Here is a 23,587-nt window from a genome sequence, read left to right on the forward strand (position 1 = left end):
CCTGCAGTTTTTATATTTTGGTCACCAACAATCTTGATAATAGCTGGTTCAGAGGCAATAAGCTGCCCCTTTTTCAGGATTTGTTGAAGGCCTTTTTAGTTAATAACCTCAGAAGATAAAACTCAAGCTTCTGTTTCAAATCTTGCACCGTCTCACTTACCTGAACACAGCATGTAGCCCGTGTTAATTTAGGAAGATATTGGAACTTGCTTGCATGTTATGCATGAAAATTCACATTGAAACAGAACAAGGACAAAAGGCTTCTAACAGCACTCTTCAGTAGAGTATAAAAGTGACGCTTTAGAGACCAGTGGTGCCATAACAGCTTTATTTTTTGACTTAACACAAGGCAATTAGAGTGCCTTTTAATACTTCACATAAACAGTTATTAGCAAATACAAATATATATTTTTTTGCTTTTAATGAAAATGTCCATTTAAGGATTTAACTCAGAAATTTCAGTTGTGAAATCTCTCTAAATTTTGCAAAGTTAATAGATATTCCAGTGCAAAAATAGATCCCATTACAGATAGCATAAAGTGCTTGGAATGAAGGACCAACTATAATTCAAAGGGGGAGGATAAGCACAAAGTGATAGTTTAACCATGGGGAAAAATACAACTCCTTACTGAAATACAAATGTACTACAATGCAACATTTCAACAGGAACAATGTTTAAAATAAGTTAACACCTCAGTGCAGTTTCATTATCAAGAGTGGTTCATAATCATACTGTATGTGACTGAAGTGATTTTTTCCTGATGCACAACTGTAAGGGCAGGGGAATGGTTGTCAGAAGTTATTTCGGTAACCAATCAGCATGTGCGAACTGGATTATGCTGTCTGCGTTCAGTATGGCTAAATACAAAAGGGACCAGACAGTCACGAAATAGTTCAGAGTCTGACAATCATAGGGCAACAGGAATTAAGAATCTCTTTTTGGCAGACTAAAGAAAAACGCTTCTATTGTAACTGTTGTTTCCTGCTAAACTAATCATTTACACGAGCAGTTGCAAGGAGCCCACAGCCCTTTTAGGACCCAATCTGAATCCTCCTATAACTCACTCTCCTTCTACATAAGCTAGTTCTGTGCTCTGCAAAACTTAAGCTCTTCGTTTCAGTCTCTATGCAGAGAGTGTGACTTCATTCTGATTCGTGATCATGATTTTAGCAGTAAGTCTTCAATACATGCTGTTTGTTTCACTGATCCCCATAACAGATATATGCTATTTGTTTCAGTGATACCATAGCAGGCAGCCTATGAAAGAGAAGTCACGGCTGCAGGATTAGCTCAACTGTTTAGTAATAGTTCGGCACCTGAAAGTCTGGTGTATTCATGACCCTATACTCATCACCATGGGGTGAGGATGCCATAAAGGTAGTAACAGAGTATGCTTTAAATGAGGTATACCAATCCCCGTTTCACTCCTTTCTCTCTCCCTTAGCAATATAGTCTACGGATTAAAAAAAAAAAAAAAGAAAAGAAAAAAGTATGAAAAAGGCACTTTAGCAGAGCTGTAATAAGCTCATACTTTATCCCAAGGTAGGATCCAATGAGGACTGGGGACTTGTGCAAAAATATTTAACTGTTTATGTATTAAAAATGCTGAACTGGTCAGTGTTACCAAGTATATCCAGAAATACGTAATTACTCTTCTTCAGGCTCATTCCAGCCCTTCACTCTTTGCTGGGCTGCTGCCAGGCATTTAGAGAAGAAAATGGTCACTGAATCATATTCATGGTGGAGCAGCGTTAAGAACCAGTGTGGAACTTGAACCGGTATTTAAGGCAGAGGCATAACGTACAGGGATAACCCAGGAACTGCTGTTGGGTTCAAACCACATTACTGAACGTATTTCTGAATGTAGAAGCAACACGCAGGGGCTCGTAAGCACATTAACGAGAGCATACTCCCCCATGACTGTTGTACAATATAAACAAGAATTGGTTGTCCTCAGCACAGTCTCCCCTCTAATATTCTTCTGGCTTTGTAAAACTTAAAAAAAATATTAATCAGCATAATTATACTACTATCACTTGTAATTGCACTACTACTTTGAACTACCTTGTTCTTCAAAGGAAATTTTACTGAAACAGTTTCTCAAATGAACAAGGGTATATTGTCCACTTAGGGATCACCTGATGACTGAAACTACACTGCACTACAGAAGTAGAAACTTGCACACTAATCTAATGTTATACCAGTTTCCAAGTAGGAAAATTATAGGTGAACAACTTACAGTAATTCCAGATAGTGGTTGATTGCTGGAGTCTGGAACTTGCACGGATTATGAACATAGCTATCACTGAACAGAGAGAATGAGAGCATAGCACTGCAGGCATAATGTAAAGAAATACTGTGGCTACAAAGATCAACTGAAAGCACTTTCAATCCCTAATTATGCTACCTACCTATTTAAAGTCATATAAATAATACTGTTTAAAAAAAAAATCTACATCTTGTTTCTAGTTTTATCTGGCAGAGCCAGAAATGGCAACATACTTTTGCTAAGCGATAACTTCAGATGATGGGTACCTTTCTGGTGCAAAGCAGGGGTTAAAGAGCAGACATTACATATCTGAGTGATGTTTCATGATTTAGCATTTGCTCTTGGCATTAGCAGCTTGTACAACCAGTGAGTTTGCTGCTGTGGTCCAAACCCTAGATCTGCTTGTCACCCACTTCCTTCTACTAGGTGTTCATGCAGTTGCTGCAGTACCTCAAAAGGAGCAGGAGAGTACTTAACTACACAAAAAACCTAGTCAGAGTAGGTTATTGGTTTTGATGCTGGTGGGACAATCCTGTGCATTTGCAGGGTTCACAGTTCTGCATATCACCACTCACTGAAGTAGATGATAAGAGACAGGCCATCATGTCCATACAACCCATCTGCACAGTACAGCTTTGTGGCCTCAGATTTATCCCCATATGACCTACACCAGTCCAGGAAAAGCAGCTGGTCAGGTCACTTTTCACAAAATAAGGCCACAACACTGTGGTGTTTGGTGACTTTTTTTGCCACTGACATTTTGGTGCATTCATTGCCAGCAATGGATATAGCACCAGGTAATCCCCATTCTTGACATGCATGTTTTCAAGAGTAAAACATGCATGTCTTTAAAATATCAATAAATAACCACTGGCCATGATTTTCAATGGACTATTTTTGCAACTCTAGGAAAAATGTACTGTATAGGACAAGATACAGTATAGTTGAAAGCCCACAGCATCTGGTGGGTGCTTTGCCACAGCTTCACAGAGTTATACTGTAATGAGCTAACTTCAAGTCTCACTTGAGAACAGTACAAGACAACGACTCCATGAGGCACGGCCTCTGTAATGGAATTTTGTTTTCATTGCATTGAACTGCGTTGCATTGAATGGTTATCAGTAGAGTGTCCGGTTTCTCTTCCGCTAGCTTCTTCCTTGGGAGTATCATACCCAGGCAAAGGAAATCTGCATCCTGCTCATCATTTCTTTGCTGAAATTGGCTCACACACAACTTTCTTTCACCTTCTCATCTTGCAGAAAGGAATTAAGGATTGCAATATCTACCACAGTCTGGTTTTTGTGCAATGACAGGTCCTTAGTGTGGTCGTCGTCGCTTTGGTCCTTAGCAAAATTTACAAATACCTACAAGAGCAAAGGCCATGTCACAAATCACTCTCCATTGTGATTAATTCATGGCATTTTATACACTGGGCCTTTCTGGACTAGTCCTGGGGTTCGGTATTGCCCCTGAAATTAACAGCATTTTGGTCCCATAAACAAGTTACAGTATTATCTAATTCTCTAAAGCGACTGCCTACAAATCTTCTAATCGTGTGATAAAGGAAGTGAAATTTCTCTTTTCATCATAAAGAAAGTTTCCCCAAGTTACCTTGAGTTTTCTGTGGGAAAAGAGCCAGTAGTTACTGTGAATTAGTTCTCTGTGGTAACTCATCTGTGTTCATATTCTGCCAAATTTGCATTGTCTTTACTGGCAGACAAAATGATCAGTGCAGGGATAAAGGGTGGGCTTGAACACCTATGCAGTAATAGCCATTCTGGGGGAATAAATAAATTTAAAAAAATCTAGACAAGAGTACACAAAGAATTCCCAAAGATACTGCAGAGCAAAAGTCTTTAGGAGATTTTGGCTTACCTGCTCATGCCTAAATCATCCCTTTGTTTAGCCATAAAGGTTAGATTCTGGTTTACTGAAATGCTTTTACAAGATAGGGCCAGCAAATTGGTGGATTTATTCCTATTCTACTGGAAGAAGTTTTTGGCACACAGGCTACTAGAAACTTACTTGGTCAAGTGTGGTCTGAGAAACGGAGTAGTCTTCTATGTGGAGTCTCTTTTTGTTCTGGGAGAGGATGCTGAATATTCTGGCCAGGGAAGATGGTGAAGAAGGAAGCTGGTACTGAAGCATATTCCGATGCTTTTCCTTCAGAACACTTCCAGGGAAGGCAAGCCCAAAGAATTCCTCAACTGGCTTCAGGTCTGGGTTTGCACCTGCAATTCGCACCACTATGGTGTAACCATCTCCAAATCTGCAAACAAGAGGGTAGCACAGTTTAGGTAAGTGGCTTTGAAAAAGAAGTGCAACTTAAAATCCTGCAGCTTTTTCTGTAGCTAAAAAGCAATAGGAATGCCATGTGTGAAAATAAGACTGATCTGTTTGTATCTCCCTAAAAACGCAGACAACTCTGTGGTGTAAGTGGAAAGAAAAGTTACCTGTTCTTTAGGTGCTGGACGCTGCCCAGGCACCTGAACCGCCCATTGACCATGATCGCCATTCGTGTGCACAGGGCTTCGCATTCTTCCATGCTGTAAGCAGAAGTAACCTCATTAGTACCGCAGGCAACACCAAACCGCAGAGCAGCTGAACCAAATTTAGCACGCAGCCCCAGCAGATGGAACAGCAGGGGTACGACACAACCCGGTTGCTACATGCCTGTGAGATGTCAGCACCACCGATCTCCCCTCCTTGATGACACTCAGAGCGCAGTTCCACAGGAAACGGCGCGCTTTGGGATCCATCCCTGTGGTCGGCTCATCCTGCAAAATAGGCATGAAAAATCAGGCTATGCTGTTACGCTCTACTGGTAAATACCCTCATCTCTGAAACGACGTGGCCATTCTCATTATGCATACTGGAGAATTTGAACATAAGAAACAAGTTTGAGTACTTCTCTTCTTGTTTTTCCAGAATGGAAAAATAATTTTTGCTCTTAATTTTAAATTAGGTAGCATCTATTTAAGAACTGAGAAGTACTGCTTATTCTGCAATTAAAATATGTTGAAATATCCAATTCTAAAACACATTAAATTCAATTAGCTGAAGTTTAAATAGATCATTAGACTATTTTTCCTGTACTACGAACTTTAGTAATCCTTATGTTTTTCCAAAACATCGTAAAACCTCTTTTTCCATTTAATGATGTATTTAAATGCTAGCTGGCCATCAAATATCCAGTCTTCACTCAAACCTGATTTCTGCTTTTCAGCGGAAAATGTTAACATGCAAATCTTGCAAACTCACCAGGAATACCACAGGTGGTCCCCCAATGAGGGCAATCGCTGTGGAGAGCTTGCGTCTGTTCCCCCCACTGTAGTTCCCTGCATATTTTTCTCCGTACTTCACAAGGCCCAGTTTCCGAATTGCCCATTCGCCAACCTGCAAGAGACACCACAATACCCCCTTGGACTGAGCACAGCAGCATCTCTGCAGTGCGGTTTTCCTTATAAGCTTTGGCTTTACAAGATCTTGGGGAAGGGCCACTCATCCCAGGTGCTAATTTGGCACAGATCTGGGTTTTGAAATACTTTGTTCTCCTTTAGACCAGGATACACAAAATCCTGCCTTTGGGTGCCCAGATGGCTGCAGCTTAATGAGTTACTGCACATCAGCTGAACCACAGTAACTACCAGCAACTCACTGCAGCAGCTGCCCAACTACAGCTTCTCTCACGCTGGCTTCAGCTAGCTTTCCAGTTGCAGTGGGCTAGCAGGGGGCACAGAGTCACTGCTGACACACAGCAGTCCCACTGTGCTCCCGAGCCCTGCAGCAGGCGAGGAAGACCTGGTTCATCACTTGGCAGTATGAGTAAACCTGCCAATAGGCTGGCACTGTTGCCCTAGACACTAAACAGCACCCAAGAGAGGTGATTCAGTTACTACTTGGATCGCACTCAGCACCAGGGCCCGTTTCACATGGGGCTTGCAGGAATGTAGGCAGAGGAAAGTGCCCGTGGGCCTCATGAGGCTTGCAGCTTACACCCATCGCTAGTTTCGTAGAGGGACTCTCGCTAGCTGGGCATACCATAGGCACCAGGTCTGGCCCCATCCAAAGCACTGGGTGCAGATGTCACCTTCCCTTCTACAGCAGTTCATGTTCTGCAGTGCCCAGGATGGAGATGGTGAAAACTGCTGTTAGCTCAAGGAAGCAGCACTGAGCAGGGAGCTATATGATACCAGCAGTGATCATTACTAATGGCCTAAAGACTCTTTAGTGTAACCTGATGCTGGATGTTGAAATAATGGTATTTTAATGATACAGTGGGATCACTTGGAAAGATAAAATAGCCACTGTGAGGCTTCTGTGATGCTCTACTACGCAATTTTTCCCTATTACTTCAGGGAATTAACTCTTGACAGTAAGTGAGGCTCAGCATGAACTGCAGCTCCCCAGCCCTTAAACTTCTACATAAGACAAATCTTTCAGTGGGAAAGCACATCCAGTGAGAAAATGCATGGCCCAAAATATCTGCCCTTCCCTCTAGTACGCTTTAATAGGCGTCACAGAAAAAAAATCAGAGCCACAACTTTAGTTTGCCTGGAAGAAAAGGGGGCCATATTTCACCAGCTGATACCTTCATCAGCTGCCCAGACCATCACTGCACTCTGAGTATGCCCAGGGAAGGTGCATGTTAGCGGGAATGACGGGTCACAGGGGTGGTCTATGCTCTCCATCTCCTTTACCTTGCAGACTTCTTTCTCGGGAACCCCTCTCAAGAGCGCAAAGAACTCCAGGTGTTCTCGCCCCGTCAGCAGTTCGTTAACAGCATCAAACTGCGGGCAGTAGCCCATGTTCTGGTGGACTTCTTGGATGTTGGACAAGATACTGTAAGAGAAAAACTACCTTTGTTAGGATTTTAAAAAGTGCACACTGCCATCTTAGGTAAGAAAAGAAAGAAGATGAATCAGTGGTTTTGGAATCCGTGGACTAAAAAGAATACAGGATCCTAAAAGTCTGTATGAGCTAAATTCATTGTTTTAAAATGCGACCTTTAAACATGACGGGTACAGGTATTCAAAAGTGACTATCAGATTAAATCCATTTTCCAAAGCAACTGAAGTGCTTTACCAGACTCCGTAAAGAGCTGAAGCAGTTGCCTAAAATTCAAAAAGACAAAAATGTGGCAGACTTGATACCTGCTGGCAGTGGAACAAAGACCGTGAAAGCTGGAGGAGAAAAGAGCCAAGCATTTTATCTGACACAAAGCAGAGGACAGATGCAGGGTCTTTCACCTGTTTCCTTTGAGGAAAGCTTCTCCTCCTGTCACATCTGTATCACCAGTTAGCATCTTGAAAGTGGATGACTTGCCAGCACCATTTACACCCAGGAGTCCAAAGCACTGGGGATGTAGAAGAACACAGTGTGTCTGAGAACAGGACTCAACTGCAGAGTTTCCATCACTGACCAGGATGTGCCAGATAGGAGGGAACAAGCTCGACCCCCAGGACAGCTGGAGGTTGTCCAGAGAGGCCTGAACTCTCACAGTTTTCAAAGGTTCCTCTTCAGGGCATTTTCAGAATAAACTTCTGACCTCTCATTTCAAGCATAAATCTTTAGACTGGGAGAAGGGACAAACTGTAGTGCCACCTCTGCAGCCGATGTACTGCTGTAGTGCCACCAGAGCGTATCTGTGCCAAATGCTGGAGGGTGCTATTATTTGGCCTCTGGTCCCAGACACTGAGGAATTCAGTATCCTCTTTATAACAAGAGAGGGCCTGGCCCAGAAACTGCTTAAACTACCAGGCCATTCTCTTTGTTGTGAGCTGATCATCTATTTCTGATCTCACTCTACTCTGTCCTTTTTATTTCTCTTAGATATTACAGCAATACCAAGGCAATGAGTCTGACAAATAAGCTTACCTCTCCAGGGGGGATTCCAACACAGATCCTATCAACTGCCGGCTTTCGCTTCATTCTGTAAATCTGAATCCAGAAAAAAAAAAAGAAAGAGAACAACAGTGGAAAAGAGAACTATAGAACCATACATATTCAACACTCCAAACACGATCTGGTTTTGATCCCACTAAACTCCTCTGAAAGAGACCCATGGCGACCTGCATGGGTCTGTGCCAGCAAGGCTTGGAGACAAGAGCAGAACTTTTGTTGTCACCTTGGTCAGCTCCTTGATTTCCAAGATGTCACTCTGTCCTCCTCCACTGATTATCCTCTGTCTCTCTCTCATCACATCCTCATCTTCGTCATTCACTGGAGGCAGCTTGGCATAGACAGGCCTGCAGAGGGCAACACGATGAAGCATTAACAGAAGAAGACAGAGCCTCTGTAGTTCATGGCAGACACTAAGGGAAACTTCGTCTGCCTGAAGCGGTAAAGTGGAGCAAAACAACCCACCTGGGTTTGATGAAGAACCTGTACTGGATGAGCACGGTGATGACGAAGAAGACTACGCCCTCCACCGCCATGGCAAAGAGGTTCCTCCCCACCAGGTCCCATGACAGAGGCGACACAAAACGATTTTCTCCTGCCAAAGTGAGACAAAATGCACGGTCACTTTTCCAGAGCAATGGGCTCGCGCTTCTTCCTGCAGAGATCACCACATTGGGCACTGAGCAACTGCGGAGTGGCACATGGGAGGAAAGTGTAATGGGCCACACATGGGCCCAGTCGTGGCTGGGTGCATATTTCTTACTGTAGCAAAGCTGGGACTGGGCACATGCTCTTAGGAAGAGGTGACTCAGGCCAAGAGAGTTTGCAGTCTGCCAAAGAAAAGCTGGCCTACCTTCTAGAGAGGGTAGTGAAGCACAGAAGACTGACTCATGCCTGGCACTGGCCATAAAGCCCAGAAAAAGATCCAGCTCTCCAGAATCTCAGCCATTTCTTCCGCTAGGCCTAATAATCTCATCCATGCAGTTTACTTTATATATTTTTAATTAATGCTCCTAATAACTCAAAATTCTGGGGATCTAACTGCCAGACCCTCTTCAGTCCTTATAACAACCTGAATGGGACAGATCTGAAGACCTGCCAGCTTCGATCAAATCTCTGTGCTGCAAACTCAGCACCTTCAGTTATATTGATAATTCAGAGGAGCAAGTGCTGCTCATCTGGGGCAGACTTGACCTTTCTCTGTTCTGCTCAGGCCATTGTGTCCGTCCTACACAACTTTGCTTACCAAACCTCTCCAGAGCATCAGCCATAGCCTGGTTTTTCACCATGTCAATGAGTCCTCGCCCCAGGCAGAAGTGGGGGAAGATGAGGAAGACTGACTTCAGGATGTCATTGATGTTGTTTAGCTTCTGTTAAGACAAAACCAAGAGCCAGTGAGCCATCTCAGCAGGGAGCAGCCAGCATTTGCCGAGTGTCACCTGGGCTGTGAATGATCACCCGAACACTGCAACCCAACAAAAATTCAAGGATTAAAACACTCCCAAAGAGGCAGTGCAAGAGCTCCTCTGGACAGTCAGTACTGTTCTTACTCTGCTCAAGATGTTATTAAGACAAACAAACAGCACCAAAGGAGAGATCCCTCCAAATGCTCACAATCTAAAAGGCACACTGTGCAAATGAAGAACATGTGCAGAAAAGCCACAGGTTGAGGAGAAGGAAGAAATCTGTGCTTGCACAGACTGGCCATCTTAGTGGCTGTGGGTAGTCCCTTCCCTAGCTAATGTCAAGTCAATATGTGATGCCCTGTTCCTCCTTTTTCTCTCCCAGTTTTTGTCTCCCATTTCCAGGCAAACATATGTGTTGGCTTTGTTAACTACCCAGCCCACAAGTCAGACCAATGGCAGCCTGACGAAGAGTTTCTTATAGGCTTTATAGGTTCTTATAGGCCACTTATCTTCAAGCATGCCCATGTTCTTACTGAGCTAAGACAAGTCTTGGCGCACAAGGAACCATCTCCAGGTACTGCCTTTTCACCCTCACCCCCAGTGGTGCAAAAGGCAGGTTAGTCCCACAGGGTCCCTCACCCCATCTCCACACAGAGCACTCCCCACCAATTGCCAGATGAGTCCTGATAAGCATGCTGCATACAGAGATGAGGGGAATTTGCACCATCCCCATTAGGCAACTGGCCTTGGAGAAAATCAAGTGAGGTGCACATGTTCCCAACGCAGTCAGTGGAGAGGTATCCACCTCTGAAGGCATGACTGAGGGCAGCTAAACCAAACGCTTGAAATGGCCTGTAGTAGACAGAGACTGTCCCTCATGAAGAACATACAGGGAATCCCATTAAAACATAAGAAAAAAAACCTGTTTTACTCTGGGGGTGACTGAACACTGGAACAGGCTGCCCAGAGGGTAGGCTGTGGAGTCTTGGTCTTTGGAGATATTCAAAACCTGGCTGAACAAGCTCCTGGGCAACCATCTTTACTGACTCTGCTTTGAGCTGCCAGGTTGGACTAGACAATCTCTAGAGATGTCTCCAACCTCAACCATTCTGTGAACATTGCTGAAAAGGACTTTAACCCATTTCCACCAGAACCTAGTTTAAACCCCTACGTTAACTGGTGTGTGCAAGCTGGGGACTAGCTTTGCTGGGGAACTGGCTGCTAACGGCGACATGGCACCAACATGGAACTAGCCGTTGGTGACATAGGCAGTGACAAGCTTATGGTGAAACATACGTTATTAGTGAAGAGCTCCAGGACAAAGGTGGCCACACTACCGTTGATGCCAATGAAGAGATTCACGCTGGTCAGTACAACATATGCTGTGCTGGGGATTTTGAACACGAAGGAGGCTGGGTACATGAGAGGGGTGATAGACCACCTGGCAAAAGGAAAGGCAGCAACATCAGACAAGCACCTTCCAAGTCTAAGTGCCCCAGTGAGTTTGTGAGGAGAAGTCCCTTACCCATAAAGAAGCAAAAGAAGGGCCAGCACAGGCAGGTTGGAGGAGGACACATAGGACTTCTGCTGGAAGCAGATGAAGATGATGATAACTAGTGTCGCTGGAACAATGTAGTTGCACTGGAAGGCGAAAGATAATGGCTTCACATTTGTTTCCAGAAGACAGTATGAAAACTATCTTTCTTCCCTAAACCAGTGGTTTTCAACATTCTTCAGTGTTTGCAGAACTGCTTCCAATAGGACACTCTCTTAGGAGTGTCATACATGTAAACTGCAGTGTACTATATGTGCATTTGCATTTTTTTGGTCCCTCTAGAGGCAGTCAGTAGATTCACAGAGGTTTTGGAAACCACAGATTGCAAAACATTGCTTTGAATAGGGCAGAACAAGTGGCTACGGGAGCAAATATTATTTGGGAGGGCCGGTATTTTAAAGTGATATAATAAATGCTGATGATGGAGCTTACAGTCACCCCACATCCTCTGACCCGTGTTCCCTGTCCCACTCAGGCGAATCACTGCATTAAGAAAGTACGTGCAGAAGATATAAGCACAGTTGTTACTCTCTGCACTAATGTAGTGTCCATTAGCTCCAACTGCATTTTGCACCTTAGTGCAATGGACATCCTGCAAACAGAGCGGAGGACAGTCCCTGTCTTGACAGCCTTACCATAAATGAAAAGACAAGTGTTTCAGGGAAAACTGACAGATACAGAAGGGAAAAGCCTTGCTCGAGGTCTCCCAGCAGTTCAGGAGCATAACTGTTTCTCAGAGTCACATCTCAGTTCCTCCACTAGCCTCCACCAACTGTACTGTCACACCAGGTACTCCTCACTATGATATTTACACTGAAGGAGAAAATGCTTGCTTTTCAGCACCCCTATAAATAGCATGCATGCCTAAATACCCACAGAACAGTGGACACAGCGGTGGTAGCTGCCCATGCTTATGCCAAAGCTGACCAGTTGCATAGAGAAAGAAGCAGCTCCATCTCCTTAACCACGCTGAAGGGAACCACGTTCCTCCTCAGACCTAACTGTTCTCAGAGGAAGATACAGCGCCCTTCATGAAACAGCCTCTCTTGTCCAGCCCTCAGCTCAGTGATCCCGTCTCCTAGTCACGCAGTGTAGTCCACCTCTTACCATATCCCAGACAAAGTTGGCCAGCCAGTAGATCACTGGCTTCACACCGCTGATGAACTGCAAGTGTTTGGCCTTGCTGACGCGCTCCTGGATGAGGAAGACCACAAAGCTGGCCGGAACAAAGGACATGGCAAAGATCACACAGATGGAGACGAGGACATCCACGGACGTGGTCATTCTGCACAAAAGAGAACAGAAGCAACGTGCTCGTATGGTGGTGCTGTCTCCCTTGAGATGAGGTGAGGCAGCTCTTGCAAGGCAGTGCAGAAACTGGGTCCCCTTCTGCTACCCTTATTTTCCAGGATGAAGGATGACAGCACCAGGCCATGTTAACTGCAGAGTTGTTCTCTGTATAACAACAGGAATGTGAACGGCCTGCCGGTGTGTCAAGGACTGCACCACAACCTGGAGATCTTCAGTTGGTGACTTGAGCATGACACTCCACTTTCTGCCTTTCTTATCGCCACCCTCTGTTACTTTATTTCCCAGTTAGTATGTATTTTTTTAAAGGTATCTCTGCCTCTCATCTGCCACTGCTCTGCTAGAAGATCTGAAGGATGTACCTATATACACACACAGCTCATGAGCCCTGAGTCAGGTTGTGACAGTAGTGGATTAGTCAATGCCTCAGTGGCATGCAGGAAGCCCTGTGCATTACTGCATGCCTCCTAGGGTAGGACAGTGGACGAAACTGAACAGGACCCATCAATGGCTTTTAGTGAAGCGGTGACACCTTGGGACAAGAGATTGACCGTTTCCCTGGTGAGTCCAGGTTCCTCCAGCCTTTCTGGATATGGCTGAGAGGGAAAGGAGGGGTTACACAGCCAAAATTCCTCAAGCAGAACATGAGGGGTTTACGAGGCTTCTTAAAAATTACAGGGAGCTTAGAGGGGCTCAGGGACAGCAGAAAGCTTTGCAGAGCAGTAAGAAACAGGGAGCCATGTTTACACAGCAAACAGGTTCCCTTCAGCTCTGTGACCACTGAGGAAGAGACTGGCTACGAGCATCTCTGACTCCTTGGAGGAAAATTACTGCAGCCCAGAGAACACAGAGGTGGTGAAGCAACGGGGCAGGCTGCTTGACAAAGCTGATCATACTTGCACCAACTACCAGAAAGCATGAGTTACTTCTAGAGCCCTGGCAAAGCCAGTGCTGTCTCTGTGCTTTGGTTTGTCAGCTCCCTTGAGAGACCAGGGATAAACTAGAGTTCTCAGTGATGGGAATGCCTAAGTATTAGAGTTTAACAGCAGTGCTGTTCAACAGCAAAAGCTCAACAGCACGTGCTGCAGCCTGCCCAAACCACAGCAAATAAGGCCAGTATAGTAGAGCCTAAATAACACACGCCGCTGACTGTGCACCAATGGGTCTGTAATAGGACTATGACGTTCCCCATGACACCTGATGACCCCCAACCCACCCGTGCTCGCATCAGGACTTACAGGGCCACTTCAGAGAGCTGCTGCTTGGTGAGGTTGAGGGGGTGGTTGAAGGCAGTGATCCCGTAAGCACTGGGGTTCTCGCCCTGCTGCAGGTTGGCCCGAAGGATGGCGTTGTTCATCACGTTCAGGAAGGAGGCGATGGCATGCCAGCCCTTGTTGTTGAACCACACCTGCCAACCACCACATCAGCATCAGAAAGGCACCGGGCACAGCAGCGACCCAGCAGGCTCCCCAGCCCCGCAGAGCATCCCTTCTTCTGCTGAAGATATATCATTTTCTTCTACCTCCTTCTAGCTACAGTTTGCTCGGGCTCAGGACGTACAGTCTGACCAATGGCCAGAAGAGGTTGCTGGAAGAAAGAGGATGCCCCCTGCCTCCGACCCACTGATCCAGCACAGAAATCCTTTTGGCTTCTGGGACTTAAGGCTGGACTCCAAAGGAGAAATAGATCTGGGGGGACTCCACGCAAGAACACAAGTTGCCTTTGCTCCTCTAGCAAGCAAACAACTTAAACAGAAACAGCTCTGGCCTGCACAGTTGCCCAAAGCAAACTGCTGGGACACTGCTAACTAAAAATAACTCCAGGCTACCAGAGCTTCAAATACCAGGCACAGCAGCAGGAGCAGTGATTTACCTTTACATTGTTCTTTGTATCCAGGCCTTTCATGAAACTTGCCAAGCTGTTGAGAAACCGATCTCCAGAACTTCCCTGCAAACGGCACCAAAAGAGATGGTTACTTCTTCTCTGAGAGCACCTCTGCTGCAGGTCCCAGAGTCTGGGGTCAGTCGATGTTTTACACGGCTCTGACACAGGTTTCTTTCCATTCTGCAGCCTGGATTCTCCAAGCCGGAGGGGGCAACACGGGTTAGAAGCTGCAGCTTCTCCCTGCCGCCATCCACTCTGCGGTCCCAGTGGTAAGAGAGGTTTGCTTTCTTTCCCCAGCAGCAATTGTGAAGAAGGGCAACCTCCAGAGACATTACGGCCTGGAGGCAGATTCACGAGAAAGAAGTGGCCCAAATTCTCTTCTGAGCCTGGATAAATTCAGCACAGAAGGGCTGAACTAAGGTTTCAGTGGCGCTGGCAACAGATCGTTAGTTCCCTGAGACAACATGCTGCCCTGTCCTAGGCTATAGTCTCTCTCCATTGGCTTGCAACTGGTTTTGGGCAAGATCCACATCAGCAATGTGGGCTGTGCAAGGCTCAGCTGAGCAAGTCCCCAAGCCTTCTGCTGATCCCAAACACCAGCCTGGGAGCCCCGGCTCGAAGAGGCTGAAGAGAAGCCACTGGACTGCTAACATGCACACTCTTCTCATTTTACAGTTTCCAAGTCACCTCCCAAGTAATAACATTTTGTCACCTTAGTGCAATCTGGGCTTATGAGGGACAGCTGCTCACCTGTGCTAGCTCCAAGATTTTCTTCACTTGTTTAATGGCATCAGTGACTTCATGGCTTGGAGGAAGCATGAGGGAACTGCTCGCTCCCAGGGAAAAGCCGCCATACCTGGTGGCAGAGAGAGGGTGAAGCACAGATATGAATACACTCTGACCTCCAGAAAAGGCAGCTTCTCCTCCCTTCTCAGATCACTCATCGTCCTGCACTATATCCAAGGCAAGTGGCCCCACTCTTATAAAAATGGCTAGCTTCGGCTTTCCCACATGGCCTCTTAGGCCTGCTGTCTTCTGCTCCTTATTTCTGGGGTTAAACACACAGCTTAGGCAAGAGATTACATGATGTGGTGCCTGCAACAGCACAGGTTGCACCTGATGAATGTGACTGCACTGCGTTCCCCGTGTGGGCAGAGCAGGAAATCTCCCTGCTTGGTGAAAAGCACGTCCCATGACAGAGTATCTGCAAGCTGGTCTTGCAAGCCTGCTCTGCTCACTGTGCAAGGCAGGCAGGCTTTGCAGTGATGGGTCCTGGGTTTGTCCCAATTTATTCTCAGAACTGCTCCCTGAATACTCAACAATTGGGAGCCATCAATTATTCTAGTGTTTATTTTCTCCAGACTTTGTGAGAAATTCATCATGATTTTGAAATTTCTGTACAGGCTTCAGGTCTCACCAAAAGAAAATACTTACAACCAACTATGCTGGTGTGTGGGGGTGGATGGTGTTTGACCTGAGCACCCTGCTGAATGCAATGCTTAAGGGCTAGCAGATACGTACAGGCTGGAGAAAAGGCAGTAACTCACCTGAACTCATTCACCCAGATCTTATTCTTTAAGCTGTGGAGACAAAAAAGAAAGCAGATGTATTACACACGGAGCAAGAGGACAAGCAGACCCACCAGCACTGCAGGGACACCCCCGGGAAAAAAAAATGCAACGGCATCTCACACCAGGCATATACCCCACCACTTCTCTCTGATGTAATCCCTGAGCTTTCCTTCCAGACTTTCCCCTCACTCCACCTGCAAGGCCCAGCACATCCCTTGAGAGCTGCCACTGCATCAGCATAAAGCAGAAATACGCCGGAGCAGTGGATCAGCACAGTCCTAGGAGCCAAGAGGGTCTGAACCACTGCTGAATAGTTTGGGTTGCCCAGGGCTTTTTTGCCCGAGTGGTGCAGCATCCCATTGACAGCAAGCAGCAGTGGTGGGGAGGGAAGGGAGAAGGTGTGTTCAACAGGTACCTTTTCCCAATGATCTGTGCATAGGTCTTCACTAGATAGTCTGATATATTGCGGCCTGTCAGATTCTGGAGGATGTCTGCAGTGTCCTGCTCTCGCTGGTGTCACCAGAGAAACATAAAAGTGTCAATCAGAAAATGCAGACGCTGAGTGAGATGAACTGTGCTCAGTACTAGACACACAGTCATCGCCAGCCTCTTGGCTCTGCAGGCATGTCCCTCCCTAGAGGACCATCTGAGCCCTCTCCTACCTGCGGGGGAGGCAGCCCGCCTGCACCAGGGGGACATACAGGCAGCATCTTCTTGATCTTCTCATTGCTGCACTCGCACGATGGGGAAGGGTTCTCCATGCTCCAGTTGCCTTTCAGGAAGATGTCCAGGACGGAGTCGGGGACCGAAGCTGTGGTCCATTCCTTCTGCCCAACAGTGCAAGGAGTGTCTCTGTGTCAGGACAGAGTCAAGGCAAATGCACGTTTTTAAAACAACTGTGACAGCCTTTGCTTATAAGTCATTTCATAACAGAGACCGTATTCCCTGGGAGGAAAGGAAGGCTGCTCTACCTAGTTGGCTTTCAACGGAGCCTGAGCCCATGGAAACAAACAGCTCAGAAAAAGAGACTGGGCCCTGCAGCTTCTAACAGAAGGTCCCACTGGGGTCAGAGAGACCAAGTGTGGCCAACACCGGGCAGTGCTGGATGCCCCCTTCCTCTCATGCCTCCCAGGGCATGCCCAGTGCTTCGTTTCAGCCAGTCCAAGCACACACAGCATCCAGACCTGGGAGAAACCCCCAGCAGACAGCCATTTCTTGCATGACACCTCTGCAGTACCAGGGTACTGCGTTTCCCTCCGGTAGCATTCGCAGGCAGATAATCTGCAGCCTCCTACCAGTGCCCATGGGTGGAGGGACCCAGGTCCTGTGCTTGTTCGGCAGGACACAGCCTACTTCCCCTCCACAGGCCAGTGACAGGGCAGGGGGCTCCCACCCTCACCCCCTTCCCCATCTTTGCCCAAGACCATGAAGCAAGCCAGCGGCAGAGCAAAGAAAGGACACCTAAGCCCCCAGGCTCTGCGCTCTGCCTGCTGGAGTTTGTGGGGGATGCTAACCAGGGTTTCCAGTGCAGGTGGAAAGAGAGGACTGCAGAGCACAAATAGGTACAGAGAAAAACACACAGCAACATGAGTAGCTCCCTTTTCCACATTCTGGACTACCCCAGTAACCCAAGGAAGAGACTTCTGTCTCCTTTCCACCTCTCTCAGTCAAGGCTTGCACTCAGACCTGCTCTCTCATCATGCTGGACGCTGGCAACTTTCTAGATGGTCCCAAGCAGGAAAAAAAATTAATTTGCAACCCTTTTGGATTAAAGCCTGCCCTGGTCATGCATGGATAGCATCCCCTGAAGCGGGCTAAGTCTACAGGGTCATCAGAAGGGGCTGGTCCTTCCCAGGCTGCAGTTCTACTTACGGGATGGCGTGTCCCTGCATACAGCGTGTCCCAAAGCCAGGCTTATTGAGCAGTGCATCCAAGAGCTTCTGAGTGCCTGTATCATCTGGAGCGTCATTGCTATGGGTACAGCAGAGAAATATCATGAGGTCATTGCATAATGGGCACACAGCAAAAACGGCAGGAGGGCAAGGCTCACAACATGGAGAAAAAGTTCAGGAAAGGGACATGGGTAGAGATTTTCCTCTGCAGAACACCTGGCCTGGGAGCACAAACACTCCTGGTCATCATTTATCTTTGTGCAAAGATAACTTACTAGATAACTAGGACTTACTAGAGTCCTAGTACCATTCAGAAATGGGTATGGCTAGTAGTGAGAGCTAGCATTTAAAGGTCTAAAAAGGTAATAAAAGGATTCTGTTAAAATTGTGCTTTGGAGCTAGGCACAAAAACAAATTTAAATAATCTGGTAAAGGTCTTACTAAAGGTTAGCAGAAAAGAACAGAACTGTAGGATTTAGCACCATATCCTGGCTACAAGAAATGTACCTGATAAAAGTGTACTGCTCATCATACATCCAGGGCTGTAATTCCAAGCTGGGATACTTCCCGAAGGGAGGAACAATCAGGCTGAACATGAGCGCGATACACACAAACACAGCTGGCAGCACAATCTGAAATTGCAAGGGCAGAGCAAAACCTCTTTAAAGTGAGTATTCCCAGAAGCATCAGCAGCTTCAGGTGAGGCATTTAACAGGTCAACGCTTTTTCAATCACAATTTCCCAAGAAAGTCTTTTATTATTTACCAAGGCATCTCTAGACACCGAGACAGACTTATCCTGGCATGCAACCAGGGCACTTATTTGGGATGCACAGGAATCAGCCTCCAATTGCTGCTCTTAAAAGGCAGAGTTTGGATTTGAACTTTAGCTGCACCCCTCCTGTGAGTGCTCGAACAACCTCCTTATCATCCAAGTCCTTTCTCTCTCACTGGTTCACAACAAAAACAAAGACAAAACAACTTGCACAGGCCTCCTTTTGCTGACATGGGCAATGAGACCAGTTTTAGGGCCTTGGATCATCTTGAGGTTTCCTGCCCACCTTCGACCCTGAACTCAGCGCAGGGCCCAGTGCCATCCTGGCCATGGGACCCTGCACACGCTGGATGCTCTCACCTGGGCAAAGAAGCCCTTCCGGCTTCGCCTGGCGATGAGCAGCCTCTTCCACAGGAGAGCCACGAACTGCTGCTGGGTGAGCTTCCAGCCCTTCATCTGGTAGGAGCCCTTCCCGTCCATCCCACTGAGAAGGTCAGTCTCCCTGGACTCTGCTGGCAAGGAGCAACAAACGACCCTCACTCACACGCTCGCAGGGATGTTTCCTGGCCACTTGTTTGCTGGAGACAAGGGGCAATGGTGGGACCAGCTACTCTCACTATCCAAGAAGGAGACAGGGAGGGGAGAGGGCAACAGAGACTCTCTCGCGTGTATGTATTTCAGCCCTCTCTCTCCCAGCCTTGAGGTGAGGAGGGAGCAGGCTGTGCATATCGCTCTGCCCACTATTTCTAAATGCAAAAAGGCCGCCACTCCTCTGGCAGTCTCAGCCTCGGGATCAGCACTATTTATAATGTGAAAGTGTCCACAAGACGAAAGCAGGCTTGAGTCCCAGCAATACCTGGATCTATGTCTGAATCATTAGGGTCAAATGCATCATCCTCTGTAAATGGACGAAGGCAGCTCTGTCTGTCTCCAAACACGCGCCTGTTCCTTCTGGCTGGCAGGGTCCCATCTGAAGATGGTAATGAAGTTATGGTTAGCTCCACTGCTTCAGTTAATCAGGATAATGAACCTCTTCAGGCTCCAATTAGCCCCAGAAAAAGCAAAGCAATATAATTTCCGTTCTGTATGACTCCCATTTGCAAACTGAGGAGCTGGGCTGGAGTGATTCCAGTGCAAGAAAAATTAAAACCATCAGTGCCATTCTGCAATGGATGACGTGTCTTATGCACCATTTTTTTGCTGTTGTCCTAGAACCTTCTTCCAGTACACTGGACATATTCTAGTTTTTCTATTTAGCCATGCAGGCGGGCTGCTCTCACAGTAAGAATGCTCACTTAAGATGCAAGTGAAACCAAGTGCAAGTTGCTAGCATCAGTTTATCAGGAAATGTTGGTATGAGCACTTAGGGCAGTGAGCCACTCTCAGAGCAAGGAGAAAAAGTCAGTGGGTCCCTACTCTGGTCTGACCCTGTCAGAGTTTTTCTTTTCGTCAGAGTACGCAATAGTGTCATCATACACTCAGAAACTAGAAACTCTCCACTCTTGTAAAATAAACATGTTACCACTGGGTCAGTAGAAGATAACAGTAATACCAGCATACTTTAAGTGTACTAGTAACAAATATATTGAGTCCTTCAAAAGGTTACCACTGGAGTGCTCCAGTTCAACCTTAAACAGGACCTACCATATCGGGGTATGTGTCACTGTACAGCTGGTCACACTACCATACACAGAGGTCACCGACCTGCCCAAAGCTACTCACAGAAAACAGGAACACTCCTCATTTGATATAACCGTTTCTTCTCCAAGGAGCTATGCTCTGCACTGAGATTTTGCTCCTGAAATACCTAGACCTTGTCAGCTACGTGCTTAAACAACAAATCCCATGTGGGAGGCAACTGCTCCCCAACATCCCCTTCGATGCTGTAGGAGATAACCATGCTCACCTGAGGTTTCTGCATCCACCCCGCTATCATCAGCCACTTTGAGGAAGATCTGAAAGGCAATGATAAGTGTCAGTGAAAATCAGAAGTGGAGCAGTTTTACAGGTGCTGCTTCAGGCAATGCCATGACAGAGCCCAAGACTGACAGATGCAGCAAGAGAACAGAGGACATGGGATCTGTCCCCTGCGTGATGGGGATAGGGATTTTGTGGCTCCTCCAACCTCTAGGAGTGTAACTGGTAACCACATATCCACCCTTTCCCCCTTTCCAATGTCAGTTCTCAGTGAATCTCAAACAAAAGCTATTTCCTATGCCTTGGAGAAAAACCTTGGTACTAAATTTGTAGATCTCCACCTTCCTTCTAGTCAAAAAGCACTGACATGCCTACTCATGTTGGAGTACGAATCTTTGTGGAGCTTGTCCCCTGTGCCTCTTAAATCAGAAAGACCTGATTTTCAAAGTGCAGATAACAGCAGCAAGGCCTGCGCAGCTCCAGGAAGACTACACACAGGGCCTTCTAAACGAGGGACAACAATAATAAGCTGAGCTTCCTTCATTACTGTTAAGAAATGCAATGCCATTTCAGATAATCTGGGATAAAGTGCTTGACATTTGTGTGATAAGTGAAAGGGACATTTACAAGGTGTAATAAAATCACAAAGAACAATCCTAGGAGTATTCCTGATGAGGGGATATGGCTTAAGGGTTCCTACAAAGGGCAAGTCTCCAGTATTGAAATGGGCCTTTTCAGTTGAGTGCAATACGAAGCATCCCTAAAAAATACCTCAAAGTCACACAGTCATCAGACTTACAGTCATTAAGAGTCAGTTCGCAGCCTTTTGTCACACGGCACCTCACTGAAGTCCAGTTGAGGACCTGTGAGAGAGGACCTGTGCCTGCCTATACTACTTTTCAGGTTTTAATGCTTCTCTGCGAGCACACACACAAACAGGGCCAAAGAGAACCATCTGGAGAGCAAGACAGAGCTGCCTGTCCCATGATAAACTGGCAGATGCTTACAGGAAGAAGAAACAAGACTGTCTTGCTCCTACTTCTGCAATCATTTATTTTACCTAGTCTAAGTCAAAAGAGAAGCTTCAGCTCACTCACCTCCTCCAGAGTGGTTTCAGAAATGCCATAGCTGGAAATGCCAAGATCTGAGAGACGGTCGTCAATTTCATGGAACAGCTCCACAAATGCTCCCTCTTTAGCAGCTTTGTAGGGCAAGACATAGGTTAACTCATGGCCAATGTCCTCCACCAGCCTAGCCTCAGGAACATGCTTTGTAATCAGATTTGAGATTGCAGAGACATCTAGAAGAATCAAAGAAAAAGATGACGCTCACCTTCATACTCTGTGCATCATGTGGAGAAAAGAGCTCAGGGTCTGAAAAACCCTGGCAGAAGGAAAGGAGGGAATACGGGACAACTCTGGAAACCAGCACATCTCCATGGAAAAACTGGCTTCTCTTCTATACCTAGGATAAGCTTGGACCCGAACTTAGCTATTCTTTTTGTTTGCAGAATTTGGGAGAACTTGTAAATGCTAATGGCAGCCCTGCAAATCATGGATTTAAAGTTCACCAGCAAACTTTACATATTGCCAACGGGCTTACCAAGCACATCGTCTTTGACAGCTATTAAATTTCAGGTGAACATGAACCCAAAATGGCTTCTAAGAAAAATATATCAATATTTGTGGATTTAAAAATACTAGCTCTACAAATTTCACAGTCTACCCAAGATTGTAGCTAAACAGGGGCACAACAAGGTTAAGGCAATTTTCCAAGGTCAAAGAACGAGAAATGTTAGCACTGGGACTGAACCTCACACATTATTTTTCCAGGCCTCACCTATTGTCAAGGTGTCACTTTCATGGTCACTGCCAAGGCCAGCATCAGAGCTGCTCTGGGAAACGCTATCATCCTGGTCACAAAAAAGAAGACAATCATTGTTTTTGCTGTTTAATTAAAGAGGACACCCACCTAGATGCTACACGCTCTTTGTAACTCCAATCAGATGGTGCAACATGCTGGATACTCCATAAAGGACTTAGAGTGTAAAGGTGACATACCATCGCAAAGAGTTTAAATACAAGTAAGAGGTCACAGTAATAGAAATAAATTTTACAAAAGTGTGTATTTACTCTATTCTATATCTTTCCAAACAACCTTGGAAGCAATGGCATTAAGAGAAACTATAATGGAAGTGTTCTTCCCATGCAACGGTTTAACTAGATGTGATCTGAGGTAGTACATACAAAAGCAAATCACTGTTTTTAAACAACAAGTGATTTCTCTTCAACACATCATACCCTGCTGCTTCCCATAAGCCTAAGATTTCAAGCAAGAAGGACAAACATGGGTGGAAGTGGATAGCTGTACCTTTTTCAGATAAGACACGGTGCTGCTGCTGTTTCGGCAGGAGCTCAGAGAGGAATCCACGTCCTTCTTCACCAGGGTCAAATAATAGCCCGTCCCCAACTGGTTCTTCAGGAACAGAGAAGAGCCAACACAGCACAGCTTGCCGTGAGAAATGATGGCAATCCGGTCTCCCAAAATGTCTGCTTCATCCATGTGGTGTGTGGAAAGGATGATTGTCCGTCCTGGAAGCAGGCAAAGGAAAACACTGCCAGTAAGTTAACTGCACCTATGTCTCTAAGTTAGGAAAGGCCACAGTCATCTGCCTCTTGACATAAAGTTGGGTGGAAAATATATCCCGCAAGTCCAGGCTCCTTTGAATGAGGTTAGCAGTATGGAAAAGGCCCACAGGGATGCCCCAATTGGCTTCTTCCCACTCTCCACATGCCCTTCTCATGCTCAGCTGAATCAAGTTGTTCTCACGTCAGCAAGCACGGCTGCACAGGGCAAGGGGAACTCTGCAGCACACTGAGGAGAAATTTCTGATCTTCGCTACTCTCACAGCCCAGTGAGGAATCTGGCTTGTTCACAAGCACTCTTGACATAAACGGGATGAGAAAGGAGGGCGGGTGAGGGAGGGATCACAGCACATGTGTCTTTCATGATCTTTGTTCCCACCTTCAACGCAGGCAACAACAGATTTGCAAAGACACATTGCTATCTTGAGAACCCACCAGCTCCCCAAACAGTCATAAATCATAGA

General features: G+C 46.2%; 1 protein-coding gene across 3 annotated transcripts in view; it reads right to left on the reverse strand.

Annotated features, from left to right (window-relative positions):
* Positions 1–311: 311 nt before the first annotated feature.
* The window catches only part of ABCA1 (ATP binding cassette subfamily A member 1), a 98,287-nt gene continuing 75,011 nt past the window's right edge, over positions 312–23,587 (reverse strand). For 2 of the 3 annotated variants that reach the window (XM_064501864.1, XM_026098377.2), the window contains exons 23-50: positions 22,849–23,069; positions 22,318–22,390; positions 21,576–21,778; positions 20,468–20,516; positions 19,418–19,531; positions 18,922–19,073; positions 18,295–18,419; positions 17,768–17,866; positions 16,558–16,747; positions 16,311–16,405; positions 15,872–15,904; positions 15,075–15,180; positions 14,313–14,387; positions 13,679–13,848; positions 12,240–12,417; positions 11,103–11,218; positions 10,874–11,018; positions 9,418–9,541; positions 8,637–8,766; positions 8,398–8,518; positions 8,148–8,210; positions 7,520–7,626; positions 6,971–7,112; positions 5,532–5,666; positions 4,944–5,047; positions 4,724–4,816; positions 4,296–4,539; positions 312–3,634 (exon numbers count right to left, since the gene is read on the reverse strand). In XM_064501864.1, the coding sequence (XP_064357934.1) occupies positions 3,494–3,634; positions 4,296–4,539; positions 4,724–4,816; positions 4,944–5,047; positions 5,532–5,666; positions 6,971–7,112; positions 7,520–7,626; positions 8,148–8,210; positions 8,398–8,518; positions 8,637–8,766; positions 9,418–9,541; positions 10,874–11,018; positions 11,103–11,218; positions 12,240–12,417; positions 13,679–13,848; positions 14,313–14,387; positions 15,075–15,180; positions 15,872–15,904; positions 16,311–16,405; positions 16,558–16,747; positions 17,768–17,866; positions 18,295–18,419; positions 18,922–19,073; positions 19,418–19,531; positions 20,468–20,516; positions 21,576–21,778; positions 22,318–22,390; positions 22,849–23,069 (3,548 nt within the window). In that variant the 3' untranslated portion in view covers positions 312–3,493. The remainder of the gene's footprint in view (positions 3,635–4,295; positions 4,540–4,723; positions 4,817–4,943; positions 5,048–5,531; positions 5,667–6,970; positions 7,113–7,519; positions 7,627–8,147; positions 8,211–8,397; positions 8,519–8,636; positions 8,767–9,417; positions 9,542–10,873; positions 11,019–11,102; positions 11,219–12,239; positions 12,418–13,678; positions 13,849–14,312; positions 14,388–15,074; positions 15,181–15,871; positions 15,905–16,310; positions 16,406–16,557; positions 16,748–17,767; positions 17,867–18,294; positions 18,420–18,921; positions 19,074–19,417; positions 19,532–20,467; positions 20,517–21,575; positions 21,779–22,317; positions 22,391–22,848; positions 23,070–23,587) is intronic. The other variant, XM_064501865.1, reaches the window with a different exon arrangement.

The sequence above is a fragment of the Dromaius novaehollandiae genome, chromosome Z (genome assembly GCF_036370855.1).
Source record: "Dromaius novaehollandiae isolate bDroNov1 chromosome Z, bDroNov1.hap1, whole genome shotgun sequence".
Lineage (NCBI taxonomy): Eukaryota > Metazoa > Chordata > Aves > Casuariiformes > Dromaiidae > Dromaius > Dromaius novaehollandiae.